The 22,722-nt window shown below is 52.1% G+C and overlaps 2 protein-coding genes across 15 annotated transcripts in view; one reads left to right on the top strand and one right to left on the bottom strand.

Moving 5' to 3' along the window:
* POLR3A (RNA polymerase III subunit A) overlaps nucleotides 1-14,874 on the bottom strand; it is a 49,759-nt gene extending 34,885 nt beyond the window's left edge. For 4 of the 7 annotated variants that reach the window (XR_016221691.1, XR_016221692.1, XM_089314118.1 and 1 more), the window contains exons 1-10: nucleotides 14,653-14,868; nucleotides 12,188-12,323; nucleotides 11,906-12,043; nucleotides 10,674-10,845; nucleotides 10,339-10,493; nucleotides 6,515-6,754; nucleotides 6,257-6,419; nucleotides 5,825-5,961; nucleotides 2,722-2,825; nucleotides 758-899 (exon numbers count right to left, since the gene is read on the bottom strand). Coding sequence is in view for 5 of the 7 variants with exons in the window: in XM_089314118.1 (XP_089170244.1) it covers nucleotides 758-899; nucleotides 2,722-2,825; nucleotides 5,825-5,961; nucleotides 6,257-6,419; nucleotides 6,515-6,754; nucleotides 10,339-10,493; nucleotides 10,674-10,845; nucleotides 11,906-12,043; nucleotides 12,188-12,323; nucleotides 14,653-14,696 (1,431 nt within the window). In the remaining 2 variants the exon portion in view is untranslated. Of the gene's footprint in view, nucleotides 1-757; nucleotides 900-2,721; nucleotides 2,826-5,824; nucleotides 5,962-6,256; nucleotides 6,420-6,514; nucleotides 6,755-10,338; nucleotides 10,494-10,673; nucleotides 10,846-11,905; nucleotides 12,044-12,187; nucleotides 12,324-14,652 lie in introns of all 7 variants that reach the window. The other 3 variants (XM_002718399.6, XM_008269916.5, XM_089314117.1) reach the window with 1 other exon arrangement.
* Nucleotides 14,875-16,571: 1,697 nt separating this feature from the next.
* Nucleotides 16,572-22,215, top strand: RPS24 (ribosomal protein S24). 8 transcript variants are annotated; one of them, XR_016221693.1, is made up of 7 exons: nucleotides 16,572-16,937; nucleotides 18,286-18,351; nucleotides 18,450-18,659; nucleotides 19,375-19,485; nucleotides 19,599-20,101; nucleotides 21,756-21,776; nucleotides 22,132-22,215. XR_016221693.1 is itself a non-coding variant. In XM_070057904.2 (7 exons), the coding sequence occupies exons 2-5, from the start codon at nucleotides 18,319-18,321 to the stop codon at nucleotides 20,087-20,089; spliced, it is 360 nt and encodes a 119-aa protein (XP_069914005.1). In that variant the 5' UTR covers nucleotides 16,572-16,937; nucleotides 18,286-18,318; the 3' UTR covers nucleotides 20,090-20,101; nucleotides 21,756-21,776; nucleotides 22,132-22,215. The 8 variants fall into 8 exon arrangements, 6 of the variants coding, with proteins under 6 accessions (XP_069914005.1, XP_008268134.1, XP_069914007.1 ...); XR_011382454.2 differs by having other exon boundaries at nucleotides 16,572-16,613; XM_070057904.2 differs by having other exon boundaries at nucleotides 20,084-20,101.
* Nucleotides 22,216-22,722: the final 507 nt, after the last annotated feature.

Genomic DNA, 22,722 nt, shown 5'->3' on the forward strand with positions numbered 1-22,722 from the left:
TTCTTTCTACTTTTGTGTGCATTAGAAGATTTCCAAAAAGCAATTTCTATAGTAAAATGTCCCAAAGTCACGCTCTAGATTCCCATAACCACAACCCCATAATCATTAACGATTTCTGCAATTTCTCTTGTTAACAGGCCAATGTGAACTACCCAAAAACTGAATCCAGAAAAAAATGACCATAAAGTGCCTGCTCACACACTACTTGCAAAGGCTGGCAGATTTAACAAGTTTGCACAGAAGAGCATTTATGAATATTTAGCAAACTAAAATTGCCATCTCATTTCCATTTTCAATCTCTCGAAAAAGGAACCACTGCTGTTATAAAGCTAAATCACCAAAAAATATGGCTGAAGGACTTGGAGGACTACTGCAAAGAAAAGCCTTTGAAGCATTTCAGTTTCTTAGTTAATATGCAACTTTAAATCACAAGTCAATTTTCTGCCAGACCTATTTTTAACATAAATTTGTGCACACACATATGTATTACACATTTTTGTTTGCAAGTGAAATCAGGCTAGCCGCTTTCACACTGATTTTTAATTTGACCCTCTGTTTTTACTGTTGTGTGTGAGCGTGACATTATCAATATTAGAATTCCTAGAGGGAAGTCTGAAATTAAAAAGTTTAAATCCAACTAAGAAGTGAGAGGAGGAGACCAAAAGCAGGGCAACTTTAACTAGAGGAGTCCAGAAACAAGCAGGAAGGCGCCCGGCAATTGCCGCTACACGGAGGAGGGGCAGCAGGCGGTGCTCACCAGGTGCGCCATGATGCTCAGTTTGTGCAGGGAGGGCTGCCGGTTGAAGAGCACCACATCCCCGTCTATCAGGTGTCTCTCCACGACGTCCCCGTACTTGAGCTCCTGCGCCATCTTTTCACGATTCCCGTACTTCAGAAACCTGAAGGTGCAACAGCAAACACCATCACTGAGAACAAGGTCTCCTTAGCAGGTCCTCCCCTTCAGACCAGGGTTCAATCTCTAAAACGGCCATATCTTATAGATGCCGTTGTCTCTAAGACACTTCCACTTTTATTGTTAAAAATATTTATTTGAAAAGCAGAGTTAGAGAGAGAGAGAGAGACAAAGAGACAGAGAGAGAGAAGGAGACCTTGTATTCACCGGTTCACTTCCCAGATGGCCACCAATGGCCATGGTCGGGCTGGGCCAAAGCCAGGGGTCAAGAGCTTCATCCAGGTCTTTCACGTGGGTGGCAGGGGCCCAAACACTTGAGCAATCTTCTGCCGTTTTTCCCAGGCCGCTAAGTGGGTGCTGGATTGGAAGTAGAGCAGCCAGGACATGAACCAGTGCCCATATGGGATGCTGACTCCCAAGCAGTTTTACCTGCTACATATCATCAGCTCTAGAGGTTTCCAATTTTTTTTTTTTTTTTTTTTTTTTGACAGGCAGAGTGGACAGTGAGAGAGAGAGACAGAGAGAAAGGTCTTCCTTTGCCGTTGGTTCACCCTCCAATGGCCGCCGCGTCCGGCGCACTGCGGCCGGCGCACCGCGACCGGCGCACCGCGCTGATCCGATGGCAGGAGCCAGGAGCCAGGTGCTTTTCCTGGTCTCCCATGGGGTGCAGGGCCCAAGTACTTGGGCCATCCTCCACTGCACTCCCTGGCCACAGCAGAGAGCTGGCCTGGAAGAAGGGCAACCGGGACAGAATCCGGCGCCCCAACCGGGACTAGAACCCGGTGTGCCGGCGCCGCTAGGCGGAGGATTAGCCTAGTGAGCTGCGGCGCCGGCTGAGGTTTCCAATTTTTAAAAAAGAATTCATTTACTTGAGAGGTAGAGAGACAGAGTGCCCCCACCCACTGGTTCATTTTCCAAATGCCTGTAACGGCTGGGGTTGGGCTGGGGCCGGGCTGGGGCCAAATCACGGAGCCAGAACTCAATCCAGGTGTGCCATGGGTGTCTATCAAGTTTCCAAAAGGGAAGGCTTCTGTCACCCTCTAAATTCCCATAACTAGATTGTATTTACTTGAGCTATCCCTTCTGGATATGCAGTAATAGCTTTTAAAAGCCTCAAACTCCTCAACTCAGTGACCCTAAGGTTTTAAGAACCTAGTCCAGGAAAATCAACTGGGAGTGGTATTTATCCTGGGGTGTGCATTATCAGGAAGGTGGAGTTGAAGTGGTTCTGGGACTGGAACCCAAGCATTCTCATTTGAGGTGCGGGCATCTGAACTGCTAGGATAAATGCCTCCTTTGTTTCTACTTTTAAATCATAACATTATTGTACTTGCCACCAAGAAAACTATTTGTCCACTCGTGACAGACCGATCGCAAGATGTATCCCAATTTGAGAACTACAATTTGCTGAACTACTGAAAACTCTCTCAGAAGCAGAAATACAGCAATAAACCAGCTCCCCCACAGGGCCCTGGTGGTCAGTCAGTTCAGCTCGCTACAAAACCCAGAGTGGGTGAAATGTGCATCTCTGGGCGAAGAGTACACTGGAGGACACCTGAGAGCCGAGGTGGCGCAGAAAATGACCCACAGTTGTCTCAAGGTATTCTGACCATCTGCATGCAAAATAGTTCAGGCCCGGGTACAAAGGAGCACAGCGCAGGCACACGCCTTGGCTCACTGTCATTACGCATCTCTTCCTCTAGCCAAAATGCCACATGGCGCTCTGCACTGCGGTCTGTGGCAGAGCTGGCAATGGTGAGCCGCAGCGCGGGAAGGGGGTAAGAGGTGGCTGACGGGGAAGCTGTTACCTTTTCATGTGCATGTGCCTCTGCTGAATGAAGTTAGCTCCTGGGTGCACTTCAGGGCCATTTTGAACCAGTTTCCTCAAAAAATTGATGTTTGCTTTATTCACCTGCAGGACCAGAAGGAAAGAACGGTAAGATACTCAGGCTGGCAAGCCACACTGGGCTGCGTCTTAGTCTTGACTCCCTAGGTATGGCGTCTTAGAAGAGCGGCACCCTGGGGAGCCTGCTGCCCACAGCCTGGAGTGTGAGGAGAACAGGAAAGCGGGATCAGCCTCAACTGTCATTTACTTGCTGGGGGATATGGCTAGATTCTTTTCTTTTCTTTTTTTTTTTTTTTTTTTTTTGGCATGTAAGATTTTATTTATTTAGATGAAAGGCAAAGTTATAGAGGGGCAGAGGCAGAGACAGAGAGAAGTCTTCCATCCACGAGTTCACTCCCCAAATTACTGCAACAGCTGGAGGTGGACCAATCCGAAGCCAGGAGCCACGAGCTTCTTCAGGGTCTCCCACGTGGACACCAGGGGCCCAGGGACTTGGGCCATCTTCCACTGCTTTCTCAGGCCATTAGCAGGGAGCTGGATTGGAAGTGGAGCAGCCAGGTCTTGAACCAGTGCTCATACGGGATGCCGGCACTGCAGGTGGCAACTTTATCTACTACACCACAGTGTCAGCCCGCAAGTCCTTTTCTTTTCTTGCCTTTGTTTGTCCCTGTCCATAACAGAGTAGGATGGACTGATCTACATGGATGTTCTAGTATATTCTGTGGTCCTAGAAACAGGTAGCAACTTCATCTGAAATTACTTGCCAGGGCCTGCTAAGGTCTTACAGTTTAACAGCAGCACACAGCCCCTGACCTGCGCTGGCTGTGTGCTGCCATCTCTTGGGACAACAGTCTCAGGGAACGCCAATTCAGAGACAGAAACCTCAGGGTCACTAGGGAGTCAACTGAGGCTATCTGACAACCTCTACCAGATCCAGGCTAACTGTCAATCTCAGGGGAGAGCTAGTGTTACTGGCCCCACAGTTTTCAAGGCCTCAACGTAAATCCCTTCTGGGTGTGCAGTAATAGCTTTTAAAAGCCTCAAACTCCTCAACTCAGTGACCCTAAGGTTTTAAGAACCTAGTCCAGGAAAATCAATTAGGAGTGGTATTTATCATTTACTTTACAGTTTGAGATAGGAAACACTAAAAAAAGGTATTCTAAGGGGCCAGCGCTGTGCAGGTAAGAAGCCACTGCCTGCAGTGCCAGCATCCCAAATGGGTGCCGGTTGGAGTCCTGGCTGCTCCATTTCCGATCCAGCTCTCTGCTATGGCCTGGGAAAGCAGTAGAAGATGGCTAAACTCCTTGGGCCACTGCACCTGCATGGGAGACCTGCAACAAGCTCCTGGCTCTTGGCTTCAGATTGGCCCACCTCTCACCATTGCAGCCATCTGGGGAGTGAACCAGTGGATGGAAGACCTCTCTCTCTGCCTCTCTGTAACTGTGCCTTTCAAACAATAAATAATCTTTAAAAAATAATAAAATAAAAAGTATTCTAGATCCTAACTGTAAAGAAAAAAATACAAAAAAGCTGTAGGACCAGGCATTGCAGCACAGTGAGTTAAGCTGCCACCTGCAATGCCAACGTTCCATTTGAGCACCAGTTCAAGTCCTGGCTGCTCCATTTCAGCTTCTTGACATTGGCCTGTCCTAGCCCTGGCATTGCAGCCATTTGGGGAAGTGAACTGTGGATGGAAGATCTCTTTCTCTCTCTGTAACTCTGCCTTCCAAATAAATATTAAACAAAAAAAAAAAGGCCAGCATTGTGGTGTAGCTGGTAAAGCCACCACCTAACATGCAGGCATCCCGGGTGCCAATTCAAGTACTGGCTGCTGCACTTCAAATCCAGCTGCTTGCTAATGCACCTGGGAAAGCCGAAGATGGCCCAAGTGCTTGGGCCCCTGAGCCCATGTGGGAGACCAGAAAAAAGCTCCTGACTTCTGGCTTCAGTCTGGCGCAGCCACTGTAGCCATCTGTAGAGTGAACCAGTAGATTGAACATACCTCTCTCTATAATTCTGCCTTTCAGATAAATAAAGATTTAGGGGCTGGCGTTGTAACATAAAGCTGCTGCCTGCAACACTGGCTTGTTTGAGTCTCGGCTGCTCCACTTCTGATCTAGCTCCTTACTAATGTGCCTAGGAAAGCAGCGGAGAACAGTTCAAACTTGGGCCCCTGCCACCCATGTGGGAGACCAGAAAAAGCTCCTGGCTCCTGGCTTCAGAACGGCCCAGCTCCGGTTGTTGCAGCCATCTGGGGAGTGGATGGAAGATCTTTATATTTCTCCCTCTCTCTGTTAACTCTTTCAAATAAATAAATGTTTAAAAAAAAAAAAGTTTAACACTGCTGCTTGGGACACCTGCACCTCGTGTCAGTGTCTGGGTTGGAGTCCCATCTCTACTTCCGATCCAGTTTCCTGCTAGCTTGCACCCTAGGAGGCAGCAGATGGCTCATGTGAGAACCAGATGGAGTTCCTGGCTCCTGGCTTTGGTCTGGTCCAACCCCAGCTGCCAGCTGTTGGGGGCATTTGGGGAGTAAACCAGTGGATGGAAGATTTCTCTCTCTCTCTCTCCCTCCCTCTCTCTGTAACTCTTTCAAATAAATCTTTAAAAATAAACAAACATCAAGCTGTCGGTTGGGTGGGATACCGTGGCCCTTCCCCTGCATGCTACATGGAACATCAAAACAGAACATGAAAGATTGTATTTAGGGTGTGGCGCTGTGGCGCAGCTGGTTAAAGCCCTGGCCTGAAGCTCCAGCATCCCATATGGGCGCCTGTCCTAGTCCCAGCTGCTCCTCTTGCAATCCAGCTCTGCTGTGGCCTGGGAAAACAGCAGAGGATGGCCCAAGTCCTTGGGCCCCTGCACCCATGTGGGAGACCTGGAAGAGGCTCCTGGCTTTGGATCAGCGCAGCTCCAGCCATTGCAGCCATCTGGGGAGTGAACCAGCTGATTGAAGACCTCTCTCTGTAACTCTTTCAAAGAAATAAACTAAATCATTTAAAAAAAAAAAAAAAAAAAAAAAGACCGTATTTAAACAGAGAACCAGGAAGCCAAATGGTCCTTACCTTCTCAGGAAAAGTTAGAATTTTGGCCACATGAACCGGGACAGCTACTTCATCAATCCGGAGGTTGGGGTCAGGTGAGATGACAGTTCTGCCAGAAAAATCCACTCTCTTTCCCGACAGATTGCCTCTGAACCGACCTAAACAGAGAGAGTATGTCATCATCAGTCCCCAGGGCATGCTGTGTGCAGCGGGAGTGCCCTGAGCAGCAACACTGCAGGAGGCCCGTGACCTTCGACTGATGAACTAGACACGCGTGGGGTCTTCACAAAGCCCACAGCACGTGCATATGCATGGATTTCAGAGTGTTTTGTCCCCAAGTAACCTTATCTTTTAACTGCACTTTCTACATACTTCTGAGGTGCCCTCAGCACACGTCACACAGGGCACCAAGGGCAGTGGGCTTATCTTCCAGACACTTCGTCAGCAACCTGCCTTGTTTGCCCTTGAGACGCTGCACGAAGCCTCTGGTCCACTTTTTGGGCGCCATGTTGAGGGGGATGCCTGAGAGCTCGCTGTTGATGTAGAGCGCACACTGCAGCTGCAGGAAGTCCCAGTCCTCCATGATCATCTGCGTCTTGGCGCCTGAGATCCGGTGCTAATATGGGCAGAAGGTGAACACAAACAGGCCTGTCAATCTCATCTTCCAGGACAGATTTACTGAAAACTTACAAGCAAACACGATGCACTGACCTTTTTAATGACGTCATTTAGAAAGATTATTTCTGTCAATTTCATCGTCAGATCATCTTCATTGGTGCCGGACTTCAGGTCACTCACGACAGAGGGTCTGATACACAGGGGAGGCACCAAGAGCCGGGTGAGGATCAAGTCAGAGGGCTTTCCAGCTTCTGGGTTCATCAGGAGGAGAGGGACATCTTCAGCCGGGATCCGTTTAAATAAGTTCAGAACTATTAAGGGATTCAAGTTTTCCTGTGCAAAGGGAGAAGGCAGGGGTGGAGGCAGTATGTTAGCTTTGCACAGGGCGGCCAAAGGTCTGACTTCTCCACACCCTCTCACCTACCTTCCACTTAAACTCAGCTGCGTATGCGATGCCAGATTTCTGTGATGACATGCTAGGCTGCAAGAGCCTGAACAATGTGAGGCCTTTTATTTAAGAGTTAAAGCCAGTGACTCCCTTGTCATATTTATTCCAAAGGGTACAATTTCAGAAGTGAACACAACAGCAGTGGGCGTCTGGACAAGCAGTTAAGTCACTGCTTGGGACCCTCACATCCCTTATGAATGCCTGGTTTGTGCCCCAGGCACTCTGCTTCTGATCCAGCTGCAATGTGCATCCCAGGACGCAGCAGGGGATGGATCAAGTACCTGGGTCCCTGCCACCCAGCTGTGGGAGACTGAGATGGAGCTTCAAGGTCCTGGTCTGCACCTGCTCTAGCTCTGGCTGCTGCAGGCATTTGGGGAGCCAGCTAAAGCTTTTTTTTTTTTTTTTTAATTTGACAGGCAGAGTTAGACAGTGAGAGACACAGAGAAAGGTCTTCCTTTTGTTGGTTCACTCCCCAAATGGCCGCAGGGCCAGAGCTATGCCAATCCAAAGCTAGGAGCCAGGTGCTCCCTCCTGGTTTCCCATGCAGGTGCAGAGGCCCAAGCACTTGGGCCATCCTCCACTGCCCTCTGGGGCACAGCAGAGAGCTGGATCGGAAGAGGAGCAACCGGGACTAGAACCTGGCACCCATATGTGATGCTGGCAGATTACCAAGTGAACCACGACGCTGGCCCCAAGCATCTCTTTCAAATACAAAGAAAATTTAAAAAAGAAGAAGAAAGAATACAAAGATTAAACTATGTTCAACAAAGCTGTTCTTAATAATGAATAGCTGGAAACAGCCAAATGGGTTACGGGCTAGATAAAATTTCACATGTGGAAAACTATGAAGACACCCAAAGAGACACACCAGAGAAATGTCACAACCGACATGGGAAGAGTCCATAAAATACTGCCCAATGAAACAGACATGTGAACAGTCTCCCTTCAGGGGAAACCCAGTGCTCTGCAGAGAAAAGGCATTGTTGACCATGTTGTTAAGAGCTGTCTGGAGGTGAGCAGAATTACCTTTCTCCTTTTCCACCCTGAAATTTACGTTCATCAACTTACATTGCCTTGGAGCAACATGTGCCATGCAGTTAGCAACTTATTCATAATGTGGCAACCACGCTAGTTATTCCAGACCCACAGATCAATGGTAAGTGACTCAGCCTGAGTCTTACTGCTCTCATTAAGGTTTCTGGGAACCTAAGATCAGATGCCCGAGTGTATGCTGCAGGTAGGAGCTGCTCTGCACAATTTCCTAAGAACAAAGCTGAAAAGACACGTGATTAGCTATTGCGTGTAGGGCACTGCAATTAGAGAAAAGTAATAGAGGGCTGGCTCTGGGGGACTCCTGGGGGCAGCAGGGGAGGAGGAAGGAACCCAGCCAGAGAAGGTGTCTGCCCAGGTTTTCAGCTGGGGCGGAATTCCCTGCCTCCACCTCGCTGCCTCCCAGCCAGGGACACCTTACCACCACCTGCGGCGATCTGGCAGAAAACACCCATGTGTATGAGCAGAACTGCAGGAGTATGACAAAGGCCAGACCTTACCCGGAACAGTGCAGTGAGCACCAGGCAAGAGTTAGGAACGTCGGGGAACTGAAGGGGGTCAGAACACACGGCCGGTAGGAGTCTGGAAACCGCTTCCTAGCAAGAGCTTTCACTCCACGGTGCTGTGACCAAGTCCTGAGAGGCACACGCGCAGGCTGCTGGCTTGTGCTGCTACAGAGCAGCAAACGCAACAGTGAGTCTGAACTGAGGTGGGTCCCTCCAGGACCAAGCCCCTCAGGACTTGCAGACAAAACACCTGGCAGACCCACGGAGAGTCGGTGCTCCACTCGAGAGCAGGGGCAGGGAAGGTTCTCACGGCAAGGACAATGCTGCAGGGTCCTGGGCAGACAACTACAAGTGGAAGGTGGAGGCGGGAGCAGAGTGAGTGCACGGGGAGCCTGCAGGTAAAGCCACAACCGAGAGTGTGCATCGTTCCTCACGCTCACTGACCAAGGCTGCCAGTGGCCCCTCAACCTTGCCCACAGCTTAGCTGCAGCTGCATCAGACAACTCCACTTCAATCAGGTCCATCAAGAGTTCATTCTTTTTCTTTCTTCCTTTTTTTTTTTTTTTTTTTCCGGCAGAGTGGACAGTGAGAGAGAGAGAGAGAGACAGGGAGAAAGGTCTTCCTTTGCCGTTGGTTCACCCTCCAATGGCCGCCGCACCGCGCTGATCTGAAGGCAGGAGCCAGGTGCTTCTCCTGGTCTCCCATGCAGGTGCAGGGCCCAAGCACTTGGGCCATCCTCCACTGCACTCCCTGGCCATAGCAGAGAGCTGGCCTGGAAGAAGGGCAACCGGGACAGAATCTGGCGCCCCGTCCGGGACTAGAACCCGGTGTGCCAGCGCCGCAAGGCGGAGGATTAACCTAGTGAGCCGAGGCGCCAGCCAAGTTCATGCTTTTTCCAGACTACATGTGTGGGCACCCACTCACCTCAGCCCTCCCCGCCTACCCCCCTCCCTGGGGGCTGCTCATCAAGTTACCCCTCATTCTTCCTATGTGCCATTTCCTGTCCCTCACTATCCACATGAGGAGCAGGACCTCTCTCAGTTTATGCCCTGACAGCTGTGATTTTAAAATCATTTATAATGGAGCCAGAGATGTGGCGCAGTAGAATAAGCCTCTGCCTGCAGCACCAGCATTCCATATGAGCACTGGTGTTCAAGTCCCAGCTGCTCCTCTTCCGATCCAGCTGTCTGCTGATGGCCTGGGAAAGCAGTAGAAGACGGTCCAGGTGCTGGGGCCCCTGCACCCACTTGGGAGACCTGGACGATGCTTGTGGCTCCTGGCTTCAGATTGGCCTAGCTCTGGCTGTTGCAGCCAATTGGGAAGTGAAGTAGTGGATGGGAGACCAACCTCTCTCTCTAACTCTGCCTCTCAAATAAATAAACCTTTTAAAAAATCATTTATAATAAAACCTAACCCGTTATCTCATAAAATGTGAGTAGGGATAAGCAGTCGGCCTAGTGGTTACCACACCAGCTGAGGTGCCTTACTGGAGTGGCTGGCTTCAAATCCTGGTGCCACTCCACATTCCAGCTTCCTGCTCAGGAGCACCCAGGGGACAGCAGGTGATGCTTCAAGTCATAGGTTCCTGCCACCCACTTGGGAGACCTGGATTGTGTTCCCAACTCTTGGCTTCAGCCGGGCCCAACCCTGGCTGTTGTGGGCATGTGGGGAGTAAATCAGGGGTGGGAGCTCTTTATCTGTCTTAAATAAACTTTATAAACAAAAATAAGGGGAGGTCCCAGGCCAGGCCACTCTGTAGCTGGGGCCAGATAAAAGCCTAGGACAGTCACGTGCAGTACGCCTGGAGCGCTGTCTTGGTCTTTGGAAGCAGTTAGGCACAGCGGGGCAGGAGAGGGAGGGAGAGTACGTGAGTGTGTACCGTGTACGGGACGGGCATGTGCTCACGGGCTCACCTGTGCCCTCCCCAGGAGCGGTTCCACTTCTCTGTTATGTTCAATGGCCGTTTCAAAAGACTGAAGGAAAGTGGAGACGATGGGGTCCACCACCTTCTTGTTGGTCTTGTATTTCTCGTGAATTATCTTCAGTAGTCCACATTTCTTCACAGTACCTGGAAAAGTGCATTTATCAGGTCCCCAGGGTGGCCTGAGATTAGTCTGGTCACTGAAATGACAGAAGCTGCTAGAGCCCTGGAAGCCCCACGAGAGCTGCACGCTCCGACAGGGCCCGCGGTGGCCAGGGCAGCAGGAGGCGGCACGGCGTGGCGCGGGAGGGGGTCCCCGGGCCTCACCATTGACGGCGCCACAGTGATGGCAGGCATTCTTCTTGCGGCACTTCTCCGAGATCTTCTTCTTCAGCCCTCGCTTCTGCAGGTAGGTGAGGCCAGGCCTCTTGAGGTAATCCAGGAACTGCTTCTTCTCCTCCGGGGACAGCAGGATGTGGCAGCAGGTCTTGCAGATCATCTGAACAGGGAGCAGAGCAGAGCAAGGGTGAGAGAGGGAAGGTCTTCCCTTTGGAAGACGCCCTTCTCCGTGCTGCCCGGCGCCCTGAGCGATGCAGACAGGCACGGGGAAGCCCCTGTGAGAATGTCGGTAGCGTTCCTACCCAGCTGACACGGTCTGTGTTTTTCTCTTTAAGATTTACTTATTTATTTGAAAGGCAGAATGATGGGGGGTGGGGGATACCTCCCTTCTGCCAGTTCACTCCACAAATGCCTGCAACAGCCAGGGCCAGGCCAGGCTGAAGCCAGGAACTCCATCCAGTTCACGCACATGGGTGGCTGGAACGCAAGTACTTGGGCCATCACCTGCCACCCAGGTATATCAGCAGAAGCTGGACCAGAAATACGGAGTAGCTGGGACTTAACGCAGACACTCTGATATGGGATGTGAGTGCTCCAAGTGGCAGCTTAACCTGCTGCCCCATAATACTCACTCCGGTAGGATTTTTTTTAACTTTTTCGCACTACTCTGCATTATTTGAATTACTAGCACCATTGTTATTTTTAAGGTATACAGCTACCACTTTCTCAAAAGAAAAAAGAATTCTTAAGTAATATACCATAGTTCTAGATGAAAACATTACATATTTAGTATAGAATTTTACCTGGATGTATTCTCTACCACTCACAATTTCTAATCCTAACGTCCTTGACCACTCTAGAATTTGTTTTGTAATTTTTTAAAAAGATTTATTTATTTATTTGAAAGAGTTACAGAGAGGCAGAGACAGAGGCTGGTTCACTGCCCAGATGGCCACTACGGCCAGAGCTGTGCCAATCCAAGGCCAGGAGCCAGGAGCTTCTTCCGGCCCACGTGGGTACAGGGGCCTAAGGGCTTGGGCATCTTCTACTGCTTTCCCAGGCCATAGCAGAGAGCTGAATAAGAAGTGGAGCAGCCAGGAACTGAACCGGTGCCCAAATGGGATGCCAGCACTGCAGGCGGCAGCTTTACTTGCTACACCACAGCACTGGACCAGTTAATCTAGAATGTATGCCTTGGAGAACAACACCTGTATGCTTACCTGTAAGATGCCTATGACGGCTCTGAAGTACCCCACGTGGAAACACGGCAACTCCAGGTCAATGTAGCCATAATGGCCCAGACAGTCGGCCAAGTTCTTCCCACAGGTTTCACAAGGACGGTCCTTCTCACTCGTACCCTTTGGAGAAAAGCACACGCAGTGACTAACAGAGACCACTGTGGGGCAGAGGACTCGGGCTCGGCCTGAGATGTGCAGGGGACAGGGAGATGGAGAGCAGGCCTCGCCCTCCCACCTGGCCCTCATCAGGGCCCAGGGCCTCACCATCCTGTGGTCCAGCACGCCATACAGCAGCGGGGCGTGGTTGTTGTCCTGACTGTACAGGTTCTTGCTCACAACCTGGATGTGCGCCTGCTGCCGCATCTCCTCGGGGGACTTCATTCCAAAACAGATGTGGCTTCTGGGACAGGAAGACACAGGGGAGCGCTAACACCTGTCCATGGCCCACCTGCCGGTGCTGCCCTCCCCCGCAGGCTCAACGGTTCAAACTGGCCCCGCTCCTCTCTCACAGCACCTCTCCACCCCACTGGAATCCAGTGTCTCCTGCCCCTGAAATTAGCAGGACTCACCTAGGTACTTCAACTCTCTGATGCACCAGGAGTCCCTCCCCGCCTGCCCCAAACCCCACAGTCCTTCCTTCTCCCGCCTTGGCTGACGTCATACTCTGGAGATTTTCTTCCCCAGGCTGACTGCTCGCTCACTTTTTTTTTTTTTTTTTTTTTTTTTTTAAGACTTATATATTTATTTGAAAGACAGAGTTACAGAGAGACAGAGCAAGAGATAGATAGGTCTCTCATCTGCTGGTTCACTCCCCAGTTGGCCGCAATGGCAAGAGCTGAGCCGAGCCGATCTGAAGCCAGGAGCTTCCTCCGGGTCTCCCACGTGGTGCAGGGGCCCAAGGAGTTGGGCCATCTTCCACTGCTTTCCCAGGCCACACACCCTCCTAAGTGTAGACACGCTGAGGCCTATCAAATCTGTCTGCAGGTCAGCTGCTGCTGCTCTGCTGCACACTGGGAGACAGGACAGCTCCTGCTGGACAGCTCCACCTGGACATCTCAAGGCACTCCAGATCAGACGTATCTGAGACATACTTTCTCCCCTCTACCTGTCCATTCATCCTTCTAACAAAGCTTCGTCTCTGCTGCATGGCAGGCTCGGGGCTAAGGACACAGATTAGACAAGACAGACAACAGGGAGCTCCCAGTGCAGGGTGGGAAAAACAGACGATGAACACGCAGACACATAACCACAAGCAGGTGAAGAGAAGTAGGCTTATGTGACAGGGTGGAGGGACGTGGAGGCCACTACGCCATGTTGCACGGTCAGAAAGCCCCTCTGGTCACTTGCTGCTTCTCTGAGCTGCCCGCCTGCACTGCCAGGTGTGTTCACTCGGTTAAACCGCGCTAGCGGGGCTGGCGTTGTGGTGTAGTGGGTGCAGCTGCTGCCCGGGATGTCGGCATCCCGTATTGGCACTGGCTCGTGCCCAGCTCCCTGCTGATGGCCTGGAAAAGCTGTGGAAATGCTTGGGCCCTGCCACCCTCATGGGAGACCCAGAAGAAGCTCCTGGCTTTGGCCTGGTCCAGCCTCAGCCGTTGCTGTCATCTGGGGAGTGAACCAGTGGGTGGAAGGTATCTCTCTCTCTCTCTTTCTCCATTCCTTGCTGGAACTCTTTCACCCTGTAAGTGCCGGTCCGAGTCCTGACTGGCTATTCCGCTTCCCACTGAGGTGCAGGGTAGGCAGCAGAGGATGGCCCAAGGGCCTGGGCCCCCGCTTCTCGTCTGGGAGACCTGAATGGAGTTCCCGGCTCCTGCTTCAGTCTGGTGCAGACCCAGCTGTTGCCATCATCTGGGGAATGAACCAGCGAATGGAAGATCTCCCTCCCTCTCTCTTTCCTCCTGCTGTTTTCAATTAAGTAAATAAAAAAAAACTAATAACAAAGTCTCTGTAAAAGTGACTTTTGGCGGCCTTACGACCAGGAGAAGACGACCCGGTGGACAAGCAACGTGGAGCCCAGGGAATGACTAGGGCCCGGCTCCACGCCGTGGCCTCCAAGGCTTCCCTAACCCTTCCAGGAGAATGCTGATCAAAATCTCTTGGCTTCCAAATGACTCCCCCGGTCAGCTCCAAGTGTCCTGTTTCCTTCTCGCCCCAGCCCCCCGGCCCCTGGGCTGCCCCCTGCCTGGGCCTGTGGCGTGCTCCCAGAGCCCTCCAGGCCCGTGCTTGGGGCTGCACTGGCCGCAGCCAACGCTGGCTTGTCCATTTCCTCCGGCGAGGCCAGGCAGTGCGGGGCCCAGCGCACGCTCGGCTCTGCAGCGTTATCTGCGGCGAGGACGATGCACTCGTATGTCTACCAGCAGCCTCTCCTCTGAGGCTGTCATGCCTCTGCCTTGGGGGGGCCGCTTTCGCCCTGGCAACCCCACCCCGGCCGCTCAGCAGACCCGATCCCGGGCACTGCCCTCGCGCCGGCTGCGCGAAGCCTCGCTGGAAACAGAACGGGGCCGCCGTACAGGCTCAGGAGAGCGGGCGCTTGGCCCCGGCCACTCTGCCCTCTCCGCCCCAGTCCAGGGGCCCTCAGGGGCCGTGACCCTCCGGCCGCTGCTCCCGAACCCGCCGTCGTACTCGTGGGCTTTGCTCCAGGCCCTCCCCTTCCCACTGCGCCTCACCGTGGAGACCCCCGACCTCTCTGCCCCTCACTTTTACGCCCTTTACCCGCTCTTGCTCCATCTTACATTTTCTTGGCCACGTCCGTCTCCCGGAACTGCTCCTTCACCATGGCGGCGGCTGCAGGGGAGCCCTCGCGGGGACTCGGGTTAGAGAAACGACGGCCCGAGGCCCCCCGCACCTCCCCGGGGTGCTTCTCGATTCGGGGCTACAGCATCCGCGGAACCCTGCCGGCCCCCGTAGAGCGTCCCACGCGCCTGCTTCCTCTTCCGCTACTCGCTGGCACGGCTGTCTGTCAAGAGAGGCTTCCGACTCGTCGCTTTGTGGCTTCTCTCTGCAGCGCCACCCGGCGGCGCCTCCTGAGATTTCACCTGCTATGCCGGCATATGCGCTAACTCGTGTCCAGGCTGCTCCACTTCCGGCGGCCTGAGTACTCAGGCCGCAGGCCACTTACGTGGGGGATCAGGATGGAGTCCCTGGCTGCTGGCTACTGCCTGGCCTCGCCGTGACTGATGCGGTCATCTGGGGTGTGAACCAGCAGGTGGAAGGTTCTCTGTGTCCCTGTAATTGTGTCACTGCTTTTTCAAATAAATAAGTTAAAAGCCTAAAACAAAATTTGGTTTCTTTATTTGGGAAGAGAGAGAGAGAGATCTTCCATCCACTGTTTCACTCCCCAAATGGCTGCAACATCTAGGGTTGGCCCAGGCTGAAGCCAGGAGCCAGGAGCTCCATCCAGGTCTCCCATGTGGTTACAGCGGCCCCAGTACTTGGGCTGTGCTGCACCGCTTTCCCAGGTGCGTTAGCAGGGAGCTGGATAGGAAGTGGAGCAGCCGGGACTCCAACCGGCACCCATATGGGATGCTGGCACTGCAGGTGGTGGCTTTTCCCACCACACCACAGCCCCAGCCCGTTACTCTCCCGTGTTCATATGCCATGGAGCCCCAGTAGTAAAACAACATCCCTGCCAATGGCCTGGGAAAGCAGTGGAAGATGGCCCAAGTCCTCCCGCCTGGGAAACCTGGAGGAAGCTCCTGGCTCCTGGCTGCTTTGACCTGGCACAGTCCCGGCCATTGTGGCCGTCTGGGGGAGTGAAACAGCGTATGGAAGATATCTCTCTCTCTAACTACCTTTCAAATAAAATAGAGAATTTTAAGTACTAATACAGAGCACAGTCCTGGAGTCACGGAGCCCATGGGAATCTAGAATCCCTACTTATAGTCGTGTGACCCCGGGCAAGTTATTTAACTTCCTTGTGTCCTAGCAAATTGGGCTAGGTAGGGAGCTAGCTGGTGAGCAAAGGGGCGGAGAGACTTGCTGCCGTCTCTGTGCCTTAGCCATGCCCCTGCTAGAACCCCTACGCCAGGAGCCTGGAACTCCATCGGGGTTTCTCCCGCGCGGAAGGGAGAGATCCAGGCACTGGGGCCATCACGCTGCCTTCCACGGTGCGCAGCAGCGGGGAGCTGGCGTCGGAAGTGGCGCTGGGACTCGAACCCAGGCACGGTGACGTGGGCTGCAGGAGCCCCAGCTGGCGGCTCGGCCCGCTGCGCCACCACGCCTGCACCAGTGCCTGGGTCTTCCAGGTCTACACTGCGGGCTCCCGGTCCACACCAGTTTCTCGGAGCTTCTGAAACGCGCCGGCTTGCATTCTTGGTACGTCTGCTTCACGTTAAGCAGCACGGATATCCGGGCCAAGCAAGCAAAGACAGGCAGCTGCAGAGTGAGGGGCTGGCGCTGGAAGACCTCCGAGGATGCCCTCCAGGCTTGCGTCGACAATTCGGCCCACTGGGGTGCAAGCCGCTGAAACTCAGCCCTCGCACTGGCCGGTCTGCAAACCTGGGGTGTGGCCATAGGTCGGTGAGGCGGGACCCCAGGCACTTTTAATCAGGCAGTGGCGCGGCCAGCCCCGCGGCTCAGGCCACGCCCCCACGCCGACGTCGCCCGGGGGCCTTCCGTGCGCGCTGATATGATTGGCCGGCAAAGGGTGGCTCTCTTTTCCTCCCTGGCTGCGTGAGGGTCTACCGCCATCATGGTGAGTTTCTCCAGACTGACCCCTCTCATCCGTCTCATATCCGAGCCATCCTTCGTCCCTCGGTCCTTATGTGTGACATGCAGCTGCGGGAAGCCCGGCTGATTTTTTTCTGGCCGTGTCTGGCGGGGGCCGGTTGCCGAGGGCCTCGGAGCGACGGACGAAGAGTTGGTGCTGTCGGGCTTCGCTGCTGATCCCGTCATGTCGGGCTCCTGGCTTTGGAGACTGCGGGAACGGTGGAGGGCGCTTGACGACCTGGCGGAGCACAGTGGGTTGGGTGGAGTGTAGACCCTCGGAGGCACGTCCCGCCCGGAGCGCCTCGCTGGGGTAGGCGCCCTGCAGGGGACGGCAGCCCGAGGGGCGAGGCAGGGGCTGGCGGCGCCGGGGCGTGGCGACGAGCGAGACCGTGTCCGCGTGGAAGTTAGAAAACCCGTCGGGCGAATGGGTGCTCTTATTGGGGAAAATTAGCCCCGGGAAGGGATGGATCACAAGGTGGGCTTGCGTGAGTCCCGACCGGTCGGCGCGGGCATCGAAGGCTTAGCACCTGTTTCTGGCCGCGCCTGCAGGCTGTTGGCTCTCTGGCGCTTTGCTTTCAATAAATGAGTGCCGTTGCCCTGTTACCTTTGTGATTCGAGGTGTTGTGGCTATCAAGCCGGACTCCTTACTAGGACAAATGTAAGTAAAAGAGAAAGGTTTTCCAAGACAGCTAGGGTTTCGTTTTGTAGGGTCTTTTTTTTCTTAAACTTCCCTTGTTGCCAAACCCGTGTGTACCCACTGGCGAGTTGTCCAAAGAAAACTTGTCGAAGGGGACAAAGCTATAGATCTGCCTAGGTGTGCTGTCATGTCGAAAAGGTAACTCCGCGAGGTTTGTGAACGGAAATGCAGTACCCAAGTCTTAACCGTTTTAACACATACCGATGCATGGAAAGTTAAAACGAGTGCCATGGGGAGGAATTTAATTTGGCCCGGGTCTCACTTGGCTGCTTTTAAGCCCGGCCCCCACCTCCAACTTTTTGGTAAAATTCCTGGTTAGTCATGGTAAACTTACCGGAAGCCAGCATTCCTTGCTAAGAACTTAGGGGAAAAACAGTTGGGTCGTTCCAAAGCGACTGCCCAGTTTCGTGAGTTCTTGACCCTTTGGGAAGGGCAGATTCCGTGTAGGTGGTGAGTGCAATGCTCGCCTCGGGTTTGGGTAGGGGAGGGTACCGTGAGCCAGGGTGGTTTTCAATCCGTAGGCAGGATGGAGACAAGATGGGTTGTCTCCAATGGGGGTGGGGGGTGGGATGATGCTCTTGGCTGAGGCCAAGAATTCTTACAGGTAATCTTAAACACAGGGGCAGCCCCCACCACAGGCCATAGCCAGTGCTGAGGTAGAGGAGCCCCGCTCTGGGGCGAGCCCCTTGAAAGGGCTTGTGGGCTCACACAGCTGTGGCCTGCCCTTTCCCGGGCGCTTGCTTGTCGGGAGTGGGATTTCGCATTTCCCTTTTACTTCTTATTGACGCTTCCGAGCTGTTAGTCCTCCCTCGGGCTGTGAGCGCTTGGAATGGGGCACTGCAGCGGAGGACTGTTTAAACGTCGGTGAAGTAGTCACATAGCTAGTGTGTATACAGTTGGTAGTACCAGCTCTTGGAGACTAGGGAATGGAGTCTTCTAACAACTCTGTGCTCTGTTTCAGAATGACACAGTAACCATCCGGACCCGGAAGTTCATGACTAACCGACTACTGCAGAGGAAGCAGATGGTAAGTAAGGGCACCCCAGCCCGTCTGTGCAGGGGTCTGTGGTTACTGTAAAGGTGAAGTTCCCTGGGGCGGACAGTAAACTAGGTGTCTCCTTCCAGGTCATTGACGTGCTCCACCCTGGCAAGGCGACGGTGCCGAAGACAGAGATTCGGGAAAAACTGGCCAAAATGTACAAGACGACTCCCGACGTCATCTTTGTGTTTGGATTCAGAACTCATTTTGGTGGTGGCAAGACAACAGGCTTTGGCATGATTTACGATTCCTTGGATTATGCTAAGAAAAATGAACCCAAACACAGACTTGCAAGAGTATGTGTCTGTTGAGTTTGTTCAGCATTGTGTTGTGGGTGTACAGGAGGAACAAGGTCGTGCAGTCTGGCAAGGACCCTAAAGGGGCTGAGAAGGGTCTTTGGTTTGTGTTATAGATAGGACATGAGGATTCAGAATATTGTCTGAGGCCTGAGTTAGGTTTGGAAGGGCGGGTACAATAGTGCTCACAGAGCAGGCCAGGGGTAAGGGTCATTTTCCAGAGAAATACGTAGTTTGGAAAACTGGCACCGAGTTGAGTGAGGCCCTTTGAGTTTGGGCTTACTCCTGTAGATATCTTGCAACCATGGCAGGATCTCTTGACATCTGCTTGGTGTCAGACACTACAGAGGGGACTGGGCAGGAGTCCTGGCTCATCTGAGTAGACAGCACGCTGTGCCTGTTCTCTTGTGGTTGCTGTGGCACTTGGTGATGTGCTCTGGGGAGGTCTGCTGAGGGGTGATGTTGAGGCTGTGGAAAAGTCTCTTGGCAACAGGAGCAGCAAAGGCAAAGGTGGGTGGGGGGAGAAGAAGGGTAGCTGCTTCTCTGGACAGGCAAGGGGAGGAGTTGGCAACAGCCTGAGGCAAGCCCTCTGGGAGGTGGCAGGTTTGCTAGCAGGTTTCTTAGCTCTGACCTGGTTGACCTGGTCGCTTTTCTCCCAGGGTAGTGGGTGCTGATGAGTTAATGTTTGCTAGCCTATGCATTCTTGTTCCTTCAGCATGGCCTGTATGAGAAGAAAAAGACTTCAAGAAAGCAGCGAAAGGAGCGTAAGAACAGGATGAAGAAGGTCAGGGGAACTGCCAAGGCCAACGTTGGTGCTGGCAAAAAGGTACAGTTTCTCCAGGAAAACTGCCGTTTGTGGGTCTTCAGTGTTGAGAAAGGAGCAACTTTGTTAATGACTTTTCTTAATGTTTCTTCCCCTCCCCTTCTTCTGGATGACAGAAGGTAACGTGTTCTGCGAAGCTGTGTGGCATCGTAGTGTGCCTACACACCAGTAGAGTAGTGTGGCCCTCCCCACTAGCTCTGATTAGCGCAGCATGGGGGCCGCATTGGTGCAGTGATCCTGGTGGGCGCTTGGCAGGCCCTGTCGGAGAGTCTCCCTTTCGCTGCTCATTGGCATGGACTGTTAGAGGGGAGCAGCTCTTGGTCCCTGGGATTAAACTCCCCGGATCCTGGCCTAAGGAACAGTTGGATCAATGTGGCCCATGCTTGCCTGGCACGCTGTAGAGGCGGCGAGATCCTAGCATTGCTTTCCTCCAATTAGTCCAGACCTAGATGATTTGAATGATAAGCAGCTTTGTACCAGCTTTGCTAGCTAGTTGTAATAGTGGAATTAAGGTGGTGGGTTGTTAAATTATCAAATAATCAAGTGTTCTGTGAATTTTTTTGCCTTCTCCCTCTACTTTCTTGGATTTGTTGTTCATCAGAAATGAAGTGTCTAGCAGGTACTGAGATTGTAAGCACGGTGTGGGGATGCATCACCTTCACTGAGTTTGCTTTGCATGTCGGCTCTTGGATAACGATTTTATAGTGTGATCCAGCTTAATGTCAATGCCATTTTAAACTAGTGTATTATGAGCAAAGGAGAACGACTTTGGAATCATGTTCACTTTGGAGACTCAAGCGCATGTTAAGTGGAGAAATGACTCACGGGAGGAAGATAGGTGCCACCTTTGCAGCTTGCACTTGGGAAGTGCTCTGTCTCAGATAACGACATGCTCGGGAGACTGCAGTAGTTAACGCTGGGCTTGGAGGGGCCGTGTCGCCTGTGAGCCGTCTTCCCCCAGGAGCCACGAGGCCAGTGGGTCCTGGGCAGCTCCGGTAAAAGCTGCTCAGTGACATCTGGCACAGCCTCTGTCCTGGTAGTCTCCACTCAGCCACCTCCCAGCGTTTTCTTCATTCTCCGGTTTTCTGTATGTTGAACCCTTTTTGTAGGAAGGTTTTTGAGATAATTATAAATTTACATCAAAGCCTTTGGTAGGTAAGTCTTCCTGTGAACATTTGGTCAGAATGGACCAACACCCCATTTTAAACATACTTGAACAGCCTAAATTTGTAACACACTAAGTAGGCTAGAGGGCAGGGCAGTGGGCTTTTGGAACAGTAGTGTCTACTGTTCCTGGCTTCCTTTTATGACTCCTTAGGCAGAGCAGCCAACGTGGCATCCCTGCCCAGGACTGTAATCACACTGACTTCACTTCCCAGCACTGGAGTGGCTGGTGGTGATGAGCTGCCAGTGAGACTACCCACCGGTGGCTTCTGGGTGGGGACCATTAGACCTGTAGACAGTGTCAGAGAGGAGCCAGAGGTTGTCCTCTGACCTAGGTTTGAACGACATTTAGTACTGAGTCTTCATTTGACCTTTGAGTCTCATGTATGGCGTGGTTGGGGGGAGCTCCTGCGCTGTTGCCAGTCCTGCTTCCAGTTGTGCTGGTGCAGTTCCCTGGTGCTGCTTCGAAAAGCCACCTGGAAGAGGAGTTCACATGTGAGCACACGTACCCTGGCACCGACACCATAAGCCAGTCTGCTTCCGATGCTGCAGTAGGTGTACGTGCTTCCTTTCGGGTGCAGTGCAGTTGTCTGTAGTGGTCTCCTATTTGAAGAGCGATTATTGTAACATTTCTGCTAAATTCCTTCTTACTTGCACTACTTTTGTGGCTGTGAATGATGTCTTTTAAAGTGTGGAACCGAGCTACCTTTTTAAAAGACATGGTACCTCTCAGCATTTCCATTGAGGTTAAGTTAGACTTAGGAATGATTCTTGGCTCAGTGTCCGTGAGCCTGGCATGACACTGCTGGGCAGAGCAGAGGGCCAGGGCTCAGGTGTGCATATTTCATCCACACCTGGACGTGGTAGCACGTTGGCATCATGATTTGTGAAGTCATCATGCCATCTTCGCACAGGCAGGAGTCCACAGAATTGGAGGATTAATCAGTCAGTGGGCCTGGGGGAGGCTGTGCACACAGCCCTCAGGACCCACACGGCCATTTCTGAGGTGTCTGATTGCATGCACTAAGACGATTCTGGAGTTTGAAAAGGGACTATTAATGAAATGTTTTTTTCCCCCTTTCTTCCTCCCTTCCCTGCCACTGATTCAGTGAGCTGGAGATGGATAACAGGTATAATTCAAGCTTTTCCTGTAGATTGTTCACCTACTTGGTTTACCAGTGTACTAAGTTTAAAGATCATGTAAAAATCATTTAGAGATGGATTTACCAGAGTTATAACCTTGTAAATTACTAATAGCATGGTTTTGTTTTTAAAATGTAGTTAATATTTAACCCATTTTTGTTTTCTAACTTGAACGTTTGTTTTATTTCTTAATGTTACATTGTGTTAATGACTTCGCATAATTTGATTCTAGGTTATTAATTGTTCTGCATGAATGTTATTAATTTTAGGATTTGTTGAAGACTTTGAACTTTTAAAAGAATTTTAAAGATAGTTGCTAACTTCATCTTTTTCTCTTCACAGCCGAAGGAGTAAAGATTTTGCAGTGAATTTATCTACAGTGATTGTGCGAATTTTTCATGGGAATTAATAAATTGTAAAAACTTTCTCACGTGTCTCTTGTTTGAACTATATTTGAAATTCAGCAGCGGTTTTATAGTTTGCTGTTATTGCAGATTTCATGTATTTCATTTTATCTGAAAGACAGACGGAGGGATTTTCCACCTTGGCTGGTTCACTGCCCACAGGTCTGTGCCAGCCAGGGCTGGGCCAAACTGAATCCAGGAGCTTGGAACTCCACACCTCCACCTGGGAGGCAGGGGCCCACATATTTGAGCCATCAACCTACTTCTTTCTCCCAGGGCTCACGTAAGCAGGAAGCGAGATTGGAAGTAGAGTAGCTGGGACTTGAAGCCAGGCACAGGAAGGGATGCAATGCAGGTGTCCCAAGTGGTGGCCTAACTACTGTGCCTCGTGCATGCCATACCCCAATTTTTTTTTTTTTTTTTCAAACTCAAGCCATTTAATTGGAAATCCAGAGACAGATCTTCATCCACTTGTCCACCCTTCAAAGCCAGGAGCCTGGAATTGGAGCTTGGGTTTCCTGTGTGAGTT

Source organism: Oryctolagus cuniculus, chromosome 15 (genome assembly GCF_051225735.1).
Source record: "Oryctolagus cuniculus isolate XC-2025 breed Fujian yellow rabbit chromosome 15, ASM5122573v1, whole genome shotgun sequence".
NCBI classification, from domain to species: Eukaryota; Metazoa; Chordata; class Mammalia; order Lagomorpha; family Leporidae; genus Oryctolagus; species Oryctolagus cuniculus.

What these genes read in the sequence shown, in the direction of transcription:
- RPS24 (XM_008269910.5), top strand. An exon ending in TACTGCAGAGGAAGCAGATG is followed by an intron (nt 18,352 to 18,449) that starts GTAAGTAAGGGC and finishes GTCTCCTTCCAG; the next exon opens with GTCATTGACGTGCTCCACCC. An exon ending in CCAAACACAGACTTGCAAGA is followed by an intron (nt 18,660 to 19,374) that starts GTATGTGTCTGT and finishes TTGTTCCTTCAG; the next exon opens with CATGGCCTGTATGAGAAGAA.